The following is a 19,218-nucleotide window of genomic DNA, read 5'->3' on the forward strand; positions in this document are numbered from 1 at the left end:
TTTACTTCAGCCATCTTTAGCTGCTGCAGGCTCTGTTGGGTTCCATAATAGCCTGATTCTTTGCACTGAGAGAGACTTGGGTTACTTTGCAGCATGATTTGGGTCCTTATCCATTTGCACTTTGAAGTGATATCTGATCAGTTTTGCAGCATTTTGTCTAAATCTGAGCAGAAAGTATAGCCCTGTACACTTCACACGCCATCCTGCTACTTGTACCAGCAGTCGCATTATCAATAGTCACTGATGATCGTATTTCACTGGCGGCCATACATGCATGTGCCACAACTCTGCTGCCACCATGTCTGACAGATAATGTGACAGACTTCAGATTATAAACTGTTTGTCCTTCTTCATACCTTTCTCTTCCCATCATTCTGGTACACGTTTACCTTGGTTTCATCTGTCCAAAGATTGCCTCTGGAAAAATACAAACAAGTGAATTTGTCACTGAGTAAAATACATATTTGACCCCCAAGCAAAAGACAACTTAGCACTTGTTGGAGAAACCCTTGTTGGTGAGCAAACTTACAAATTCAGCAGGAGATCAAATTGATTGTAAACTTAGATGTTAGCTGTTGTGAAGGTGTTTTTCTTAAAGTTCAAAGTCCACACTTCAGTCACATCTCGATTGTCTGATGTGCCTCTGTTCAGAGATGAAATTGCAAAACAAACAAACGAAAAACAAACAAACAAACAAACAAACAGTGCTTTTGTCAAACAAGTCATGGAGCTAACTGTATTTCAACTGTATTTCCAGATTTGTGTCACCTTTTGCATTGTGAAGTTTTTGCATCATTTTGAAGTAAAACTCAGTTTTTGGTATTTTGGTCTGCCTCTCTGTCTTGCATTTGGGTCAAATAAAATCCATCTACTACCATGTTATCTTTTATTTGATTAATATGTACAAGTCCATAAATGATTTTACAGTTGTGTGACTGTATTTCTTGACTGGATGCACTGACTAAACCAATTGGTTCTTCCAATCTGCTTACAGTGTTTACACTAAGCCTGGGTTACTTAGCAGCTCTGCAGCTGCAAAGTGATGGCTGCCAAATGTTTGCAAGTACCACTGCACACATGAAAGATGTGCTCAGTCTGATAGTGATCTCATGTGAGTCACCATTGGTTGGGTCTGAAGACAAATACAAATCTTAAACTAGGACATCAGCAACTGCTATGTCCTAGAACTGTTGTTACTAGTTCTTGTGCATCAGTTCTGACTCTATTAAAGTGCCCATTACGAGTCTGACAGTGCTGTAAGAATCGATCCATATTGCTTAAGTAGGCTACTCTTTTCATATGTTGACTCAATAAATGTTAGGGTGTTGTTTCATCCCATCTCATCTCAAAAATGAATGTGTATCTCTTAAAACAGAACCATTCTTTGGGTTAAATGTTGTTTTTTGTACATGTAGTCTTTTCAGGCACTAGACTGTAACAGACGAATAAGCCTCCGATGATGAGAGTCTAATCCATTTTGCGTTAGTTGCATTGTCACTGAGGATGTGCTTCAGCCAGCTGTCAGTGTGTGGCACAATGAGCCACAGGCAGCATTTCAGCTGACACGTCACACCCTGCTTAATGATAAGACCACCGAGTCTGGCAACAGTGAGGTCCCCCGTCTGATGCAGATAAACATGAGTTTAAAGTGGTGAAGTGGATTTCTCACTTATAAACGAATTAATCTAAAAAATGACAAAGGAAACAGCTAAGCCCACAGGAAACAAAGTCACAGATTCAGTGGCACAGATGTTTCCTCTTTTCACCTCTGCATTCAGCTGCTTCACTTAAATTGAGTTATTGTAGGTGTGCACAGATATTTAGAGAAACATTAGCTGAGGAACAACTGCACCACGAACTGTGCACACAATTTTAGACAGTTTCGCATACTTAATCAAATATCCGGTTGACCATGTTTACCACCACAACCGACTTCCTTCTCTCTTCGGCTTGTAAAACAAACCGAAGCTTTAATCAGCTGTTACCAGGTTGTTTTCTCATTTAGTCTGCTGCAACAATTTAATTAAGCATTCGTCAGCTGCTGTGGGTTTCATACAGAGAGGAAGCACAATCTTTCATCTGTCCAGCTCTCAAGAAGCCTTTGAGTTCACACTGCATTCTCAGCTTGTGAGTCATGTGTAAAAAACAAAAAACAAAAAACAAAAGATGATTACACTGAAATATTCTGCATGATTTTGTATGAAACTTTCTAATTTCTACACGTTTGCAAGATGCACTTTTTATTTTTTATTTTCATGTGTGTATAACATTCTCCCCAGAACAGAATCTCGAAGCAAATTCACCCAAAGGTCAGACTGTAAAATGTTCAGAGAAACTGGGACAAACCCGAGACTCTACAGGCCTCAATTAGCATTTAAAATTTTAAAGTTCATGACAGTTCAGTTAGAAAAAAAACTGAACAAGTATGGCTTGTTTGGAAGGGTTGGCAGGAGAAGGCCTGCTCTCTTTAAAAGAACATGCCAGCACAGCTCAGGTTTGCAAAGCTGCATCTGAACAAACCACAAAACTTTGCAACAATGTCCACTGGATGGAAAAGACCATGCACCATGTTTGGAGAAAACCAATCACAGCATATCAGCACAAACACCTGATACCAACTGTCAAGCACGGTGGTGGAGGAGTAATGATTTTTGGCTTGTTTTCCAGCAACAGGACCTGGGCACCCAGCAGTTATTGAGTTGATGATGAACTCTGTATACCAAAGTATTCTAGAGTCAAATGTGAGGCCATCTGTCTGACGGCTATAGCTTGCCCCAAATCGGGTCATGAAAGAGCGCAATGATCCCAAGCACAGCAGCAAATCTACAACAGAATGGCTGAAAAAGAAAAGAATGAAAGTGTTGCAATGGTTCAGTCAAAGTCCAGACATCAACCTGATTGAAACGCTGTGGCGGGACCTTAATAGGGCTGTGCATGAATACACGCCAATAAGACAGACTGATAAAGTCATAGTGAAAGTAATTACTTCAGGTTATTGCTGCTAAAGGTGGCTATACAAGCTATTAAATCATGGGTGTACTGAGCTGTTCACACACTGCTTTTTTTTAAACTAATAACAACAAATATGCAACACATTGCTGTTCATGTGACATTATATTTAAAGAATTTCAGAAGGTATGGACCGGGTGAGTTTTTATTGGTGTCATTAGAACTGAAAGAGGGTGTACTTTCTGTTTCGCTGTACCTGTTGCAAAAGAAGTACAGCAGGTAGAGGCTGGGTGTGACTTGTGCAAGCATGCCTTCAAATGTGAGTGGTGTTTTCATGTGTGCAAATGGTGAGATGCCCCGTGGGATTTGTGCACCATGGTAACAAAGCCAAAAGGTGTTTTACATAATGTGTTTATCCTGAAGCTAATGAGACAGAATGAATGTTCTGAATGCTCTCGTTTAGAGGTATGTGTGGTGTCCTGTGTGTGCAGGGGCTGGTTGGTTTATTCAACCAAGGGGGAAGTTGAAGTGTCACTAACATCTGTATTTCAGATCAACATGCAGTTGTCTTTTGACTATAGCACCTGACGCTGTTTCCCAGTATCTGATTTCCTATGATACCTCTACATTCTAGGATGTCAACGGCAGACACATTTCCCTATTCTTGCTTTTTCCAGTAAGACCGATCTCAAGCCAAACCCAAAGTCACGCATTCAGGTGCTTCTAAGAAGCCATTGCATGCTGAACTTTGTCCCTCCCTACCTGAAAGCTTTACAATCTGCGCTGTGCAACAAGCATTTCACAGTCGTGTTGGCTCAGCACTGAAAAAGCAAACTTTCTTCCTGAATCATCACAGCACAATCCTCTCTTCTCAGAAAGCTTCTCTCTGCCCAATAAGTATTCATGCTGGACACTCCCCCAGCACACTCCTCCTCCCCTTCCTCCTCCTCCGTCTCTACATCTACAGCACATCAAAACCCATAGAGTGTCCATAATCGCCTCACTCCCGCATCTACGACCTCCATCGACTCATCCGCTCCTCTCTCTTTCTCTCCCGTGTGATTCATCCTGCAAACAAACTGTGAGTTTCCCCCTTTTTTCCCATCTCCCTCCCTCCACCCATCGCCAGTTTACGTGTGTGCACACGCTGTGGCATTTCTGCACTTTAAATTCTTGCATAATTTCTTTAGATCAAAGGTGCACAGCTCGCGATCTTAGCTGATAATCGCTGACTTTTCGCTCTCATGTAGCCAAGCGAGTGAAATTCCAGATGTGGAAAGTTTCCAGTTGTTTTCCCCCCCCCTCTTCTTTTTCTTCTTCTTCTTCCTGAGTCACAGAGAAAGGGGCTAAAAGGAAGTAGAGAAAGCGATAGAGTTAGTTCGTGATGGGAACTACTGCCGTCGATATTCTTTCGTGTTGCTGCTGATCGTTATCGTTTGATTGAAATATGACTGAAACAGAAGCTTAGATTGGAACATAGACAGTGGCTGCTGGGAAGTTATGCAATACTCAAAAAAGAGGAAGAAGCAGCACAGACCATTCTTTATTCTTAACACAAATGCACTTTTTAAAATGTAAATATATCGGAGGTCTGCAGCAGACAAGCACAGCTGGTGGAAGATGCTCTTCCCAGCATATGACCCCCACTCCACCCCACCCACCCACAGAGATGCAACATTGTGCTCATTACTGTGTTACATTAGTGTTAATATCATTGCGTCTGTTTCCAGTTCATGCACTTTATGGGGTCTGGAGGTTTTGTCCATGATGCAGCACTTATTGATCAGCCTCTTACAGGAAGTCCACTCAATTTTTTACCTCCTTCACTGAAAGCTGAGCTGCAGGCCGCTCGTTTAAGACACAGCCCAGCAAACATCGCAGTAACAATAATCATCCAAGTGGTGATGCCTGATTGCTTGGATTGTGTTTGTTTGGTGTAATTTAAACTCTCAGCAACATTAAATATTTCAGCCTGCGGACTGAGCACTGTGCTTATCAGATGGAGGGTATGTGAATGAAATGTAGGTTTATGGTTTTACAGCAGTAGAAGTGGACGTGGTCAGAGTTGCGTCATTGGAGAAGTCTCAGTCTAAGTACAGCAATAATCCTGCTGCCACACTTGTAATCAGCCTCTTGTGCAATCTGGACAAACTAGCAATCTGTACTGTATAATCTCTCAATTTCTTTGGAGCAAATGTTCACTCCTATCACAATATTCATGTATTTAAGAAGAACTTCCTGTGTGTTCCTGCACTGAGTGCTTCAGCTTTCTCACTGTGTTTTGTAGCAGTCCGGACATGTAGTATAACTTGATGTTATACAGTCACTCCATTATCAACCATAAAAATATGATAGGAGTTTATGAAGCAAGCAATACAGGTCACGCGGCACTGTCAGCCTGGAATGCAGTATTGTTTATTTTAGTGGAGATATGATTTTCTGATTAAATGTGTGCTGATAGTGGTACAAAGTTCCTGCATCCGTCATTTCTGAAAAACATACTTTATTTCAGATTCTGGTGTCACAATATACAGCATATATTATGACTTTCTAGAACATCAAAGGGTTTCTTTTTTTCATGAGTTTGTGCAAAATAAATAAATAAATAAGATAATAAGCAGTCAGTCATTGATGTACGGTTCATGGCTAATATGATTATTGAAAGTTGGTTGACAGACGTCGAGCAGCAGTGCGTGGTATGGTTAAAGAACCTGTCTTTCTAGTTCAGTGTATAAAGTGAGTGTTCAAATATGGAAGAAGCTTAGAGGAGAGATAGAATGTATATTTATAAACTGCTGTGGTTAACCCCCCCTTCCCCCACTGGTGTTAAAACACAATCTAGCTTTTGTTGTTCAGGAAGCACATCATAAATTTGGTCACGCAAAATAACATTTGCATTGTGTTTGTGAGCGCTCTCAGCAGCATCTGCTGTGTTTCTGTCATTCTCAGAATGCTTTCTGTGGCTTTCCAGGACTTCACTTGCAGCCACGTTTTGCATGGCAAAAACATTAAAATTATTTTCTGTGTCTCTACCTGGCTTCCTTTAACTTCAAGACTATTTACTTCCTCTTTTTTTTTGTTTTTTAATCTTAATTGCATCTCAGAGCCATCATGGTTAGCCATAAGGAGTTTGAAACTGCAGGGAAGAAGCCAGGGCTGCAGGTGTGGCGTATCGAGAACATGGACCTCAAGCCGGTTCCCAAAGCCCTGTACGGCTCCTTTTACACCGGAGATGCCTACCTGCTGCTCTTCACCACCTCAGCCCCTTCATACAACATTCACATGTGGTTGGGTAAGACATGGATGCTGCGAACTGTAGCCTTGCACTTTACTGAGGCTTCTGCTTAGTTTTGTTTGATTGCACCAAAGCAGATCTACTTGTTTTCTTTCACATTTAATGATAAAGTATGATGTTTGGTATTTTCCTCTGTTACGAGCTTAAGTGATAATTTCACAGTTTTAAAAAGTCACTTCCTCCAGAGCTGCTGTGTTTCCTTGCTATTTTTAGCACTTAAGCTCACAGACAAGTGTAACATTGGGTTTGATGAAACCAAATGCCCGTGCTTCATTGTGAGCTTGCGCCACAACTGCCACAATTTTTGAAACTGCTTTAGGTTTTCAGATCTTAGACCTGAAACATCCTCGCTTGTGTGAGTACCTTAAAGTAACAGCAGTTTGTGAAATTCCTCTTGCCTGCACAGTTCCCTTTTTTTGCCTTACAGTTAATTTATGTGTGAACAAAACACTCAGTGATGTGCAACTTTAACCACCCTGAACAATGCACCGAAGGAAAAGCCTATTTTCAACCCCAGACATTTTTTCTTTCCTTTTGGTTGCATAACAGACACATAAAACAAATGGCTGGATGACTCATATCTGGAATGCCCCTGCAGCTCATTAGAGACGGGTACTAGTTTTTTTGCAGGTTTGCACAGTTCCCTGCCAGTCTGCATCCAATGCCATCCAACCATCTGCAAGACATTACAGTCTTTATATCACTGGAACACAATTAATCCTTCCGTCTGGGATCAATGTTAGTCATATAAAACTTGTGGAAAAGTTTTATCCATGTTGTGTGCCATCTGACAGTAATAGCAGGATACAGAGAGGCTCTGCTGCTCATGTGGTTTATGCGATTATAACATGACTCCAGTCCTGTCTCAGAGGGCGCATAAGGTTACTGCTTGCTCTAAAGTGCTGCAGATTTCTCTGTGCGAAACTTGATTTTTGAGCATGAACGCAAAGCAGTTGGAGGATTGTTTCTAGAACTAGCCTACAAACATCTTTTTTCTGCAGGGGATGAGTGTTCACAGGATGAGAGTGGAGCAGCAGCCATCTTTGCCTCACAGCTGGATGACTTCCTGGGTGGTGGCCCGGTGCAGTACAGGGAGGTGCAGAACTACGAGTCCAACACTTTCCTGGGTTACTTCAAATCAGGCATCAAGTACCAGGTGAGCTTTATGATGAAGCATGGAAGTTGGGATCTTCCATGCAAACTACAGGTGGCTCTGGCAATCTGCGACAGAACAAAGCAGTCAAAGGGTTTTTGCCAACCAGTCACAAGATAGACATTTTTCTCTAACAACTGACAAATGACGAAAACAGGGGTGAGGTGGGTTGCCAAGGGGGTCACTGACTGGTCTCTAGGTATGCTTGAATGGTGCTTTAGCAATCAATTTCCCAGCCACCGCCATAAAAAATGAGAAACCACTCATCAGCTTGGTGGGGAATACACATTTTCCCCCCAAAACCGGTGGTTTTAAGGGTGACTGTGAGCCTTATTTGCTTGCCCCCTGTATTGATTCCATGACTGTCACACGTGCAAAATGGCAGACAAGTTAACGTCACACCAGGTTACGTTTTGACACGGCTCTGAAGAAACCTTGATAAGAAAAACAAGCATTATTTTGTCCTGAAAATCATGCAAAGCTACACCAGTAGAGTCCAAAAAGTGAAGCTGGCAATGAGCAAGTAAATGACAGGGTCCAGTCAGCTATTAAAGGGCTATTGATAGGAGGAGAGGAACCACTGGTTTAAATTAGTAACTAAATAAGGAACATTTCTGTAATTTCTGCAATTAAATAACAGAACCATTAAAATATATAAGTCCTGTAAACAGTGAGAGGTGTGATGACTAATATTTTAAACATAGAACAGCGATCTGCTGCAGAACTCTGTTTGACTGAAACATATCTGCAGTGTTAATGATTACCAGCGTCCTGTGAACTTTGTTGTTGAGATGAGCTGATGATTCTGAAGTTCAAAGAAATCATAGCATTCCCCCCTTTTTTCTATATCTGTCTGAGGGTGTGTCTGATAGACTGATTGATTATAACCTAGGCAACCCGCCTCTGCAAATAAGGATACTGAGAAACACAAGCTGAACCACTTTTAACAGCCATCTGTTTCTCATAACCCCACCCCCTTTGTGGCTTTAGTTAAATGTAATTAGACCGAATGCTTGCTTACTACTTTTGTTGGAGGGTTTTGCTCCAACAAAAGTAGAGTTGCTGAGTCCAACCAAACTGGCAGTGTTTGGAAACATCGAACCCGAAACAGAACCAAACCTCACCTTCCCGACAGAAGAGCTTTGCTAACTCTACAGTCAGGAAACTATTCTGACAATAAACAGAGCATGTGTTGTTGCCACGGAAAAAATTGCTACCATTTGACCAAAAACAGCATGAATGTGGTTTTCATTTGGTGGTCAAAGTAGCCACGCCCCCCCCCCAAGAGTCTAACAACACTCTGTCTTCAGACCTCAGCAGAGGATGAGTCACTGACTCTTCTGGGTGTTTTTTTTTTTTTCAAAGTCTAATTTAAGCAAGCTTCCTTTGTTGTTGTTTTCACCCATATTTCAGTGAAAACCACTTTAGTCAAACGAGGATCACTATTCCATCTGCGGTAAAGCTCTGGATACACAGCAAACACAGCAGAGGACGGATCAGTGGTGGCAGGCATTACACTGAGTTAGGTTAGAAAGAGCATTCAGATGAGAAACTGGGGTGAGGAGGGTTGCAAAGTAGCTTGCAGAAGGATCATGTTGAGGGAAATCACATTATGAGACTTTTAAAAGTCTACAAAACACAAACATTTAATTCAACTTCTATTTCAGTTCATTTTTTGTGTGGTTATAAACTGACAAGGATCATCATGTTGTTCTTCTCCAGCAGAGAGTATTTCTGTTACTCATTTTCTACGGTTCATTTGCATGTTTTCTAAATACTTGCTTTGTTTATTGGCTTTACCAAGGACGGCACATTACGTGATAATCCCATCCCCCAGGTACAACGGTGTTGCACACAACAATCTTCATTTTATCCTCAGTCATCATGTTAGTTTCTTTTCCGCCCATTGTCTTTGTTAACTCTGAGTGATGGTATGTGGTTATGCCATTAATTGACAGCATGTCTTAAGGAACCATTTGTTTCTTTAAGATTTTACAGTCCCGAGTTAAACTCATTTCACCATCAGCTGACTCCTGACGTCCTCCCCTTGAACATTTATGACTTACCTTGTCGTTTGGCCTGTGTGTAGTAGTTGTAACTAAAACTGCAGCGCAGGTGTAAAGGTAGCTCATCTTCTCTTAAATCAGCTCATCCCCCGCATTGCTTAGATTTGAAGGAATATTCACAGAACAAAACTTAATGCAAATCATCATTGGATTTCACAGAAAGGGGGTGTGGCCTCAGGTTTCAAACATGTAGTGACCAACGGCGTGGATGTAAAACGTCTGCTGCACGTTAAGGGTCGCAGGGTCATCAGAGCAACAGAGGTGAATATGTCCTGGAACAGCTTCAACAAAGGAGACTGCTTCATCATTGACCTGGGAAAGGTGAGCTGTTTTTTTATTTGTGTGTGTGTTTGCTACTGTATATACAGAGTGTAGTTTAACCGATACAGTTTCTGTGAAATAGTTACGGCTTTCACATCTTTAAACCTCATTTCCCGGGTTTTCCCCTCCTGCAGGACATCTATCAGTGGTGCGGCAGTGAGTGTAACCGTTTCGAGCGGCTGAAGGCCTCCGAGGTCACCATCGACATCAGAGATAATGAGAGGAACGGCAGAGCCAAAGTGCATATGGTGGAGGAGGGGGACGAGCCGGATCCCATCATACAGGTCAGACACGCACATTCCTCACTTGTCTCCCTCTTCTAGCAAATGTCACCACACTTTAACCTCAGAGGTGATCACTCGAGAGCAGGAGCTTTAAGTGCAATTAATGCATTCGACTGCCACGGAGTTAGTCAGTGTGGGAACGATGGGGCACAATGCTGGCCTTTGTAAGTGATGCTCATACGCCAGCTCTGTGCCAGGGCAGCTTTGTAAACACTTCCTTTACAACAAGATGGCTAAACTCTAGAGATGCCTAATGAGATAGAGAGAGTTAGGGGAGGGCTGGTTTAACGAGCATACTTTCAATTTATAGAGCTATTTGTTCATCTGAATAAAGCTGTGTTTATATTTGCACTAAAAAGCTTTTTAATCAGTGCTAATGATGATAAACCTTTAGTGATTACTGCCTTTGCTTGTTGTTTAGGTTCTAGGACCAAAAACCTCCATCGCCCCCAGTACTCCGGATGACGACAAGGTGGACACTTCCAACAGGAAGAAGGCTGCCCTCTACATGGTGAGAAACACAAGTGACAGTCAAAGAAATGTAAACACCCTGGCTTTGATACAAGGGTGGAAAGATTTCATAGCGAAAAAGAAATTTCATCTTATAATTATATAAAACAAAACAAAACACAGAATCAGTATCTGATGGGGCCTATTTCCCTTCTTTTTTTAGATCTCAGATGCATCTGGCTCTATGAAGGTGACATCTGTGGCTCCATCCAGTCCCTTCAAACAGGCCATGCTGTCTCCAGAGGAGTGCTACATCCTGGACAACGGGGTGGACAAGACCATCTTTGTATGGAAAGGTGCAGCAAAACATTTTTGTGATAACACTTCTAATATTCTTGTCCTTTTTTCGCACAAATTATAACAAAGAAATGATTGGAAAGTGTGTGTTTTCACCTTTTTGGTCTCTCTGATTAAGGCTACAAATGTGAAAGACATATATTTAAATGCAGTTGGTTTTATTTTTGGCACTGCTGAACAATAACAGGAAATCTACAGCAGTAATTTTGTGTTTTATGACGGCACTGCAATTAGCCTCTTTACGTAAATATCTGCAGATATTTCTCTCTCTGAATAACATAAAGGTGAATTACACCTCCTTTGTTTTATCTGATTCCAACAGGCCCTAAGGCCAATGCGTCGGAGCGTAAAGCAGCCATGGCTGCAGGTCAGCAGTTCATCACTGATAAGGGATACAGCAAAAATACAACGGTAAAGCCGGCATATACTTAGTAACTCAGACAAAAGAAAATACATTTGTAAATCCCACAGTGCAGCTAACCATAAAGGCAAATCTCTGTATGACTTGCAGATCCAGGTACTTCCTGCAGGTGGCGAAACGTCTCTCTTTAAGCAGTTCTTTTCCGACTGGAGGGATAAGGATGAGACCACAGGTCCCGGTAAGGCCTACACTATTGGCCGCATAGCCAAAGTGAAGCAGGTTCCCTTTGATGCCTCCACCCTACACACAAACAAAGCCATGGCGGCGCAGCACGGCATGGTGGACGATGGCAAGGGCAAAGTCCAGGTAGGAGGGTGTTAAAAAGTGAAACAATCACACAGATAAACACAATTGTGAGGTTTTATTTTTTTTTAAAAGATTGGGGTCTGGTGTTCTAGATCTGGCGTGTTGAGGATGGTGCAAATGTGCCCGTGGATCCCTCCGCCTATGGTCACTTCTATGGGGGAGACTGTTACCTCATCCTCTACAGCTACAGACAGGGATCACGGGAGCAGCACATCATATACACATGGTGGGTAAAACAGCAAAACATGTATAAAGCATATATCCATCCATCCATCCATCTTCATCCGCTTTATCCGAGGCCAGGTCGCGGGGGCAGCAGCCTAAGCAGAGAAGCCCAGACCTCCCTCTCCCCAGCCACCTCCTCCAGCTTATCCGGGGGAACACCAAGGCGTTCCCAGGCCAGCCGAGAGATATAATCTCTCCAGCGTGTCCTGGGTCTGCCCCGGGGCCCGGGGATAAAGCATATAATCTCTTTAAATTAGTATGAAGTAAAAGCTGTGGCAGAGTGTGCCACACCCTGTCTAAGATCTCTCTCTCTCTCTATCTCACACACTCACACACAAACGCACGAGTTAATAACATGTTTCAGACTGTGTTGGTGCTACTGTGTCAGGCAGGGGCTGAAGTGCACGCAAGACGAACTGGCCGCTTCAGCGTTCCTCACAGTGAAGCTGGATGACTCAATGGGAGGAGCCCCAGTTCAGGTTAGAACCTGACCCACTAGACACCTCAACATCACATGCACGAAACAAGTCTGTGTAATCACAGAAAGACCCTGTAATGGAAACATTAGGCCTTTGACTTAGAAATGTTAAAGAAACAACAGTTATTGTATTAGCGTCATTTTTTTCTTCCTAAATGACTGACATGAACAGATAAAGGTGATATGAGATCCTTCATTGAGTAAGAGCTTATGGCTAAGATCTCAAACTAACCTTAATGGGTACATATAACGTTTATCTTTCTTTGAATCTGCTCATCACACTTCCCACATAACTAGTACGCATCATTTTTAACTCATGGGCTGTGTAACAAAGACTAAAACAAATATTGTCTGCCTGTCTCCTTCAAATGTACTAACTATTACAGAGGATCTAGTGTAGCTGATGAAAACTAATTGCCCCATAAAGATCCCATAAGAAAGAAAAAAAACATCCCCCAGGATAACCAGCAGAGGGCAGTGTTTCTATATTTTTTATTTTGATCGCATCCAAACTGCAGCACGTTTCAGGAATTGCATTAAAACGTGGGTAAACCTTGACCCTCAGTTAGTGCTAGTTATACATCAAACTCTCAGCAATACTGGAGACATTAAGACATTTCTGAGATGTTTTAAGCTGATTTTCTCACACGACCATGCCAACACAGCTGATATTTTTGGGTATTTTCTTTAAAAAAAACTCATGTATTTAAAATATTAGATAATAATCATCACACTATATTGCTATTTAGTTAAAATATTTCACATTTTTTTCAGTTGTGTTGTATTTGTCTGTGGTATAAAAATCCCTTAGCTGAAACTCCATTTAATTATAGTGAATATCAAGTGAGCATTGATTTATTTCAGTCTTATTATTGCTGCACATAGTGATACAGAACCTTAGAGTACCACTTCACTTTGGTTTTGGTAAGCCTAAGAACAAAATCTGTAGCTAAACTGGAATAACTGGATTAGTCATTGCCTTTGCTGGTGAATTATGTTAATACCCAAGCTCCACCCACCCACAGGTGAGAGTGACACAGGGTCAGGAGCCTCCCCACCTGATGAGCATCTTCCAGGGTAAGCCAATGATCATCCACAGTGGAGGAACGTCACGCAAAGGTGGACAGACACAAGCCGCCAGCACTCGCCTCTTCCACATCCGGCAGAGCTCCTCCAATGCTACCCGTGCGGTGGAGGTAAGCTGGTTCGCAACACACTGTATGTGTGAGTGAGTGTGTGTGTACAAGAGAGTTCTTATTTGCTCCTCTCACCTGTGTGGTTCCTCAGGTCCAAGCTACTGCCTCCAATCTGAACACCAACGATGTGTTTGTGCTGAAAACCTCAAGTGGCTTGTTTGTGTGGCGTGGCGTGGGTGCCAGCGATAAGGAGATGGAAGCGGCCAAGCATGTGGTGGCTTTCCTGGGTGGTAGTCCCAGCAATGTGTCAGAGGGCAAGGAGCCAGGTGAGTCCCCAACATAAAACAAGTGAGAACTTTCCTTGTTTATTGCTCAGTACTCACCTGTGAGGAAAGAAACTAACTCTGCGCCTTTTTCTTTTATTTAACTGAAGATAAAAAAAAAGGAGGAATTTTATGGGAAATATTTAATCTCTGAAAAAAAAATCACATTTTAATTTGTTTTGATTTTGATTCACAATTGAGTGATAAAAGATGCTAGTTTCCGTTTGTTTATTTGTTTTGGCTGTTTTTAAGTTACTTACAAAATGTGTATATAAGCTAAGAAATTACTTATGTAAAGCCAAATTCTACCTTTATTTGCCATTCGCATTGATGCCTGATGGCGTCAGGGATACTGAACATTAACATTTCACGTCTGATTATGATTACACTTAAAGAGCTGATGCATCTCATTAATCAGTGGCCCAAAGAGGCTGTGATTCACTTCCTGTCCAAACAAATGAAGCATCAATTAAATGTTACATGTAGCTAAAGTCTGTTGTGTTTATTTTTCTCTCACAGCTGACTTCTGGTCTGCTCTGGGAGGCAAAACGGATTACCAGACGTCAAAGAGTCTGCAGAGCGGGATCAGACCCCCACGTCTCTTTGGCTGCTCCAACAAAACAGGAAACCTCAGTGTAAGTCAGGGAGAAGAATGCAGCTCAAACTTTTTTTTATTAGTGTAGATGTCCCATCTGGCTAAAGATCAGGCATAACATTATGACCATCTCCTAATATTGTGTTGGTCTCCCTTTTGCTCCCCAAAAAAGCCCTGATTGGTCTAGGCTTGGACGCAAATAGACCCCTGAAGGTGTGCTGTGGTATCTGGCATCAAGATGTTAGCAACAGATACTTTAAGTTGTCTAAGTTGGGAGGTGGGGCCTCCATGAATCAGACTTGTTTGTCCAGCATATCCTACAGGATTAATATCTGGATAATTTGGAGTCAGCATCTCAAACTTGCTGTTGTGCTCCTCAAACCATTCCTGAACCATTCCTGCTTTGTGGCAGGGTGCATTATCCTGCTGAAAGAGGCCACTGCCATCAGGGAGTACCGTTTCCATGAAAGAGTGCACATGGTCTGCAACAATACTTAAGAAGGTAGTACGTGTCAAAGTGACATCCACATGGATGGCAGGACCCAAGGTTTCCCAGCAGAGCATTGCCCAAATATCACACTTTCTCCAACAGCTTGCCTTCTTCCCATAGTGCATCATGCTGCCAGGTGTTCCCAGGTAAGTGATGCACACGCACGTGGCCATCCACATGAGGTAAAAGAAAACATGATTCACCAGACCAGATCACCTTCTCGCATTGCTCTGTGGTCCAGTTCTGATGCTCACGTGTCCATTGTTGGTGCTTTAGGCAGTGGACAGTATTCAGCATGGACACCCTGACTAATCTGTGGTTATGCAGCCCTGCACACAACAAACTGTGATGCTCCTTGAATTCTGACACCTTTCTATCAGAACCAGCATGAACTTTTTGGGTAATTTGAGCTACAGTAGCTTATCTGTTGGATTAGACCACAAGTGCATCAGTGAGCCTTGGCCACCAGTAACCCTGTCGCTGGTTCCCCACTGGTCCATCCTTGGATCACTTTTGATAGATACTGACCACTACAGACCGAGAACGCCCCACAAGGGCCTCATTAATCCTAATATGGCCCTCATCAAGCTCACTCAAATCCTCACACCTGCCCATTTTTCCAGCTTCTAACTTTTCAGCTTTGAAGACAAATGCCGTTTCTCAATATGCGTACTTGTGCGTACTTGCGTTCTCGTGTACTCGTGATACGTCATCAGTCGGAGACCAAGTACTGTTCCAATTCGAAGTACGCATCAAACCGAGAACGCGAAAAAGTCCCGGATGTGTTCTCGCTCCGCCCGTTGCATCGGTGGTGACTTGTGTGGAATTGGTACAGCTAAATATCCCAGAATGCATTTCGTCCGAAACTCAGACAAAGGCCGGCTGCATCCTTCGGAGGACCCGGCCTTCGCGGTCTACGTGGGCCGGGTCCTTTGAAGCCCGAGAAGGCCGGAAGTGCGAGGCTGTGAAATGGGACGGTCTAGCCTTCAGATTTGCGTCACCGCTGTGTCGGTGGAGTTTAATAAACTCGGCCGTCTGCTCCTTGCTATCTAAAATATAACAGGACACTGGCGTAAATTCTCGACCGTCTCACACTTCTGTTTAATCAGTTTTCTTTTTGACGTTTATTCAGCTGTGTGAAAATCCCGGAGGAACCCACCCGATGGATTAATAAAGTTTTATTTAATCTAATAATTTAATAACTTTGATCTCAGCCAACCCGATTTACTCACGGACAAATAAAACACCGAAATAAGGCAAACAATTACATTTTTAAGTTATCCGAGTGACTTATATATCATGTTTAACCTGAGTAGCGAAAGAGCGGGGGTCTGAAAACGATGAAGCCGGGAGTCCGCTGCTCTCGCCGGCTCGAGCGACCATTGAATCCCCCGGTTTGCTATCGAGCGGATGGGTAACAGACGTCTCCGAAAACGTCGGCGCACTTTTGCAAATATGCGATGTCTTGATAAACCAAGCAGATATTTGTAATCTACACAGCCACTTTCTCGCCTGAAAATATGTTAAAAGTTTATTTTGTCACCCAGAAAGATTAATAAGACTAATTTTAAAACTTAGTAGCGGACGCCATTGTTGGCAGCTGAAATTTGGCTGGACCGCGCTATGAATTCTGGGATATGGTGGGCCACGAAGGACACACCCAACCCATCCTTCAAATTCGGGGAAATGAAGGACCCATTTGTCGGCTGCATTTGAAGGAGTCGACGAATTGGGACAGCCTTCGTCGCCGGGCTGTGACGTGTGACGCCTTCAAATGCGGCCTCTGGAGGATGCAGCCGACGTTTTGGGACACAGCTGCCGTTTCTCAATTCTCAAGTACGTGACTCACGTACTTGAGAATTGAGAAACGGCAAAAATGTTCACTTGCTCCCTAATATATCCCACCCACTAACAGCTGCCACAATGAAGAGATAATCAGTGTTATTCACTTCACCTGTCAGTACTCTTAATGTTATGCCTGATCAGTGTATAGTGTTAATTTGGTAAGGACTGTGACATTTGAATGCACCTAAACCTGCACGCAGTCAGTCTGAGCTTCCTTTTGTCCCATCTCTCAGGTGGAAGAAGTTCCTGGAGACTTCACTCAGTCAGATCTGGCCACTGATGATGTAATGCTCCTGGACACCTGGGATCAGGTGAGATGACCTTTCTGGCATGTGTGAAATGTCACTTTCAGAACTTTTGTAGGACATACTTTTAAAATTCTGACTTTTGAAATCTCTCCTGTCTCTAGGTCTTCATTTGGATTGGCAAAGATGCCAATGACGTGGAAAAGGAAGGAGCTCCCAAAATAGGTTTGTTACATTACAACTGAAAAAAAGTTAAAGATAATTTCCAAAGCACACAGCATCTTGCATGTGAAACAGAATCAGTAAACTTATTGTGCTTAAGTATTTTAAGTTTCAAATCAAAAACCAAAAACCTTAAGATCAGAGGTAAACACCACCTCTCTTCATATTCTCATCCTCCATCTCTCCACCTGTCCTTTCCCCTCTCTTCCTTCTTGTTGTGCAGCAAAAGAATATGTGGACTCGGATCCCTCCGGTCGCAAAGGAATTGCCATCACCACCATCAAACAGGGAGCAGAGCCTCCAACTTTCACTGGCTGGTTCCAGGCTTGGGATCCCAAGATGTGGGACACAGATCCATTGGACCGAATCCGTGCCCGCTTCTGAACACAGAACTCCAGGCTCTCCGTCTATGTCTGACTCCTTACCTATCCTGCAGTCCCTAATGCTGTTTTTGTTCATTTTTATTTCAATCCCCAAGTGCCAAAAACCAATGGTATCGCCGTTATCACCCTTAATAGCTGCCTCGGCAACAGTGCAGCGCACTGGGCTTCATAAACAGGAATAAATCACATCTGCATGCAAACGATGGCTTCTGCTAGCAGTTATGTTTAATTGGTCAAAATGGTTGATTGATCATGTCCAAAAGCCTGTCACCTTTACATGTTTAGCAAATACCCACTGAGGTCTCTAATAGAAAAATAAAATACGAAAGCCATTTAGGCAGCTGGACAAATCCTCTGTTTCTGTTTTTTTTTTTACTGTTCTACATGTGTGTTCAGAAGGAGGCATTCTCTCATGCTTTCTTTACAGTTTCTGTATCAAAACAGCTTACTTCTTTACTACACATAAATGCATGGTGTTTTATCATTGATAATGGAAAGTTGTACACTTGCTATGAGTTGCATGGAGGTTTTTTTGGGGGGGGGATCTGTGCACATTAATTCAAGAGTCACACAATGGTATGTGTATGTCATATGTTAAAAATCTACTGAGATTTTCACATAGATGACTTTTAAATAAAGTTCACAGTGTTTCAAACTTGTGATTACTGAGCGTTCTTGAACCTTGAAAGCCAGTGCACTGCACCACCAGCGTATTTATTATTCCGCCTACAGAAATCGCAAGGTCTATCAGCCACATCTCACTAAATGTTTTCCCTCTGTTTGATGGGGAATAAAGCAAAATGGGACCTTGTTGCAACACCAGTAGAAGTAGGAAGAAGAAATGAAAACTCTGCTCACAGCTGCACTGTTCTTCAGGATGGCAATACACTTTAATAGAGGAAGTGGCCTTAGCACAATTTTTATTTTTTGCACTGCTGTGTATACTCACATTTGGGTAAAGTCAATGTTCTCTTCTCCCTGGAGAAGACACAAACTCCGCTTCAGGGGGATCAAAAGCTAGTGTACTCCAAGTGCCAGCCCTTTAAAGCTGGGATAAATGGGAGGGCTGTATCAGAAAGTGTATCTGGCATAAAATCTGCACCAAATCAAACATGCAGATCCAACCACTTTGGTGACTTCTTGGAAAATAAGGGAGCAGGTGAAAGGGCCTTCTTTAGTAAAATACAACCTAAAATCTTTGCATACCTGGAAAACCAATTTAAGATAAGATAAGATAAGAAGAACTTTATTTATCCCGAGGGAAATTCCTTCGTCATACACATGCTCAGTGCAACAAGAGTAACAGAGGAACAGATGAATAAAGATATACAATAATATACAATAAGAATTGTAGGATACCGTAGTGTACAGTAGGATAGTGCAAATATAATATCAAAATAACTCTAACAAAGTAACAATATAACTACATCAGGTAAAATAAATAACATTATGAGCACTGGTTACAAGAACACAAACATTTTAACAATTTCATATTAAAGATTGTGTGCATGTGCCTAATAAGACCGAGGGCACAGGCCACCAAAGGTCCTGTGTACTTTATAGGAGTCATATGAGACATATTGGATAGAAATATACCAAGGTCTTTATTAACTATGTGTATAAGTCAGTGATTCTAGCTCCATGACAAATAATGTGAGAGTCACCGCTTTAACC

General features: G+C 42.4%; 1 protein-coding gene across 2 annotated transcripts; it reads left to right on the forward strand.

Annotated features, from left to right (window-relative positions):
• The first annotated feature begins 3,883 nt into the window (after positions 1 to 3,883).
• On the forward strand, positions 3,884 to 18,204 carry scinlb (scinderin like b). 2 transcript variants are annotated; one of them, XM_039602501.1, is made up of 17 exons: positions 3,884 to 4,030; positions 6,054 to 6,241; positions 7,246 to 7,400; positions 9,623 to 9,784; positions 9,919 to 10,068; positions 10,490 to 10,579; positions 10,742 to 10,874; positions 11,198 to 11,286; positions 11,387 to 11,602; positions 11,695 to 11,828; positions 12,216 to 12,306; positions 13,331 to 13,501; positions 13,593 to 13,767; positions 14,284 to 14,399; positions 16,928 to 17,005; positions 17,104 to 17,164; positions 17,385 to 17,545. In XM_039602501.1, the coding sequence occupies exons 2-17, from the start codon at positions 6,061 to 6,063 to the stop codon at positions 17,543 to 17,545; spliced, it is 2,163 nt and encodes a 720-aa protein (XP_039458435.1). In that variant the 5' UTR covers positions 3,884 to 4,030; positions 6,054 to 6,060. The 2 variants fall into 2 exon arrangements, with proteins under 2 accessions (XP_039458435.1, XP_039458436.1); XM_039602502.1 differs by lacking the exon at positions 3,884 to 4,030 and having other exon boundaries at positions 6,061 to 6,241; positions 17,385 to 18,204.
• The last annotated feature ends 1,014 nt before the right edge of the window (positions 18,205 to 19,218 follow it).

This window comes from Oreochromis aureus, linkage group 18 (genome assembly GCF_013358895.1).
Source record: "Oreochromis aureus strain Israel breed Guangdong linkage group 18, ZZ_aureus, whole genome shotgun sequence".
NCBI classification, from domain to species: Eukaryota; Metazoa; Chordata; class Actinopteri; order Cichliformes; family Cichlidae; genus Oreochromis; species Oreochromis aureus.

Coding starts and splice junctions, on each gene's coding strand:
- scinlb (XM_039602501.1), top strand. CDS start 6,061: ATGGTTAGCCATAAGGAGTTTGAAACTGCAGGGAAGAAGCCAGGGCTG. Junction 12,307..13,330: donor TGGGAGGAGCCCCAGTTCAG/GTTAGAACCTGA, acceptor ACCCACCCACAG/GTGAGAGTGACACAGGGTCA. Junction 14,400..16,927: donor ACAAAACAGGAAACCTCAGT/GTAAGTCAGGGA, acceptor CCCATCTCTCAG/GTGGAAGAAGTTCCTGGAGA.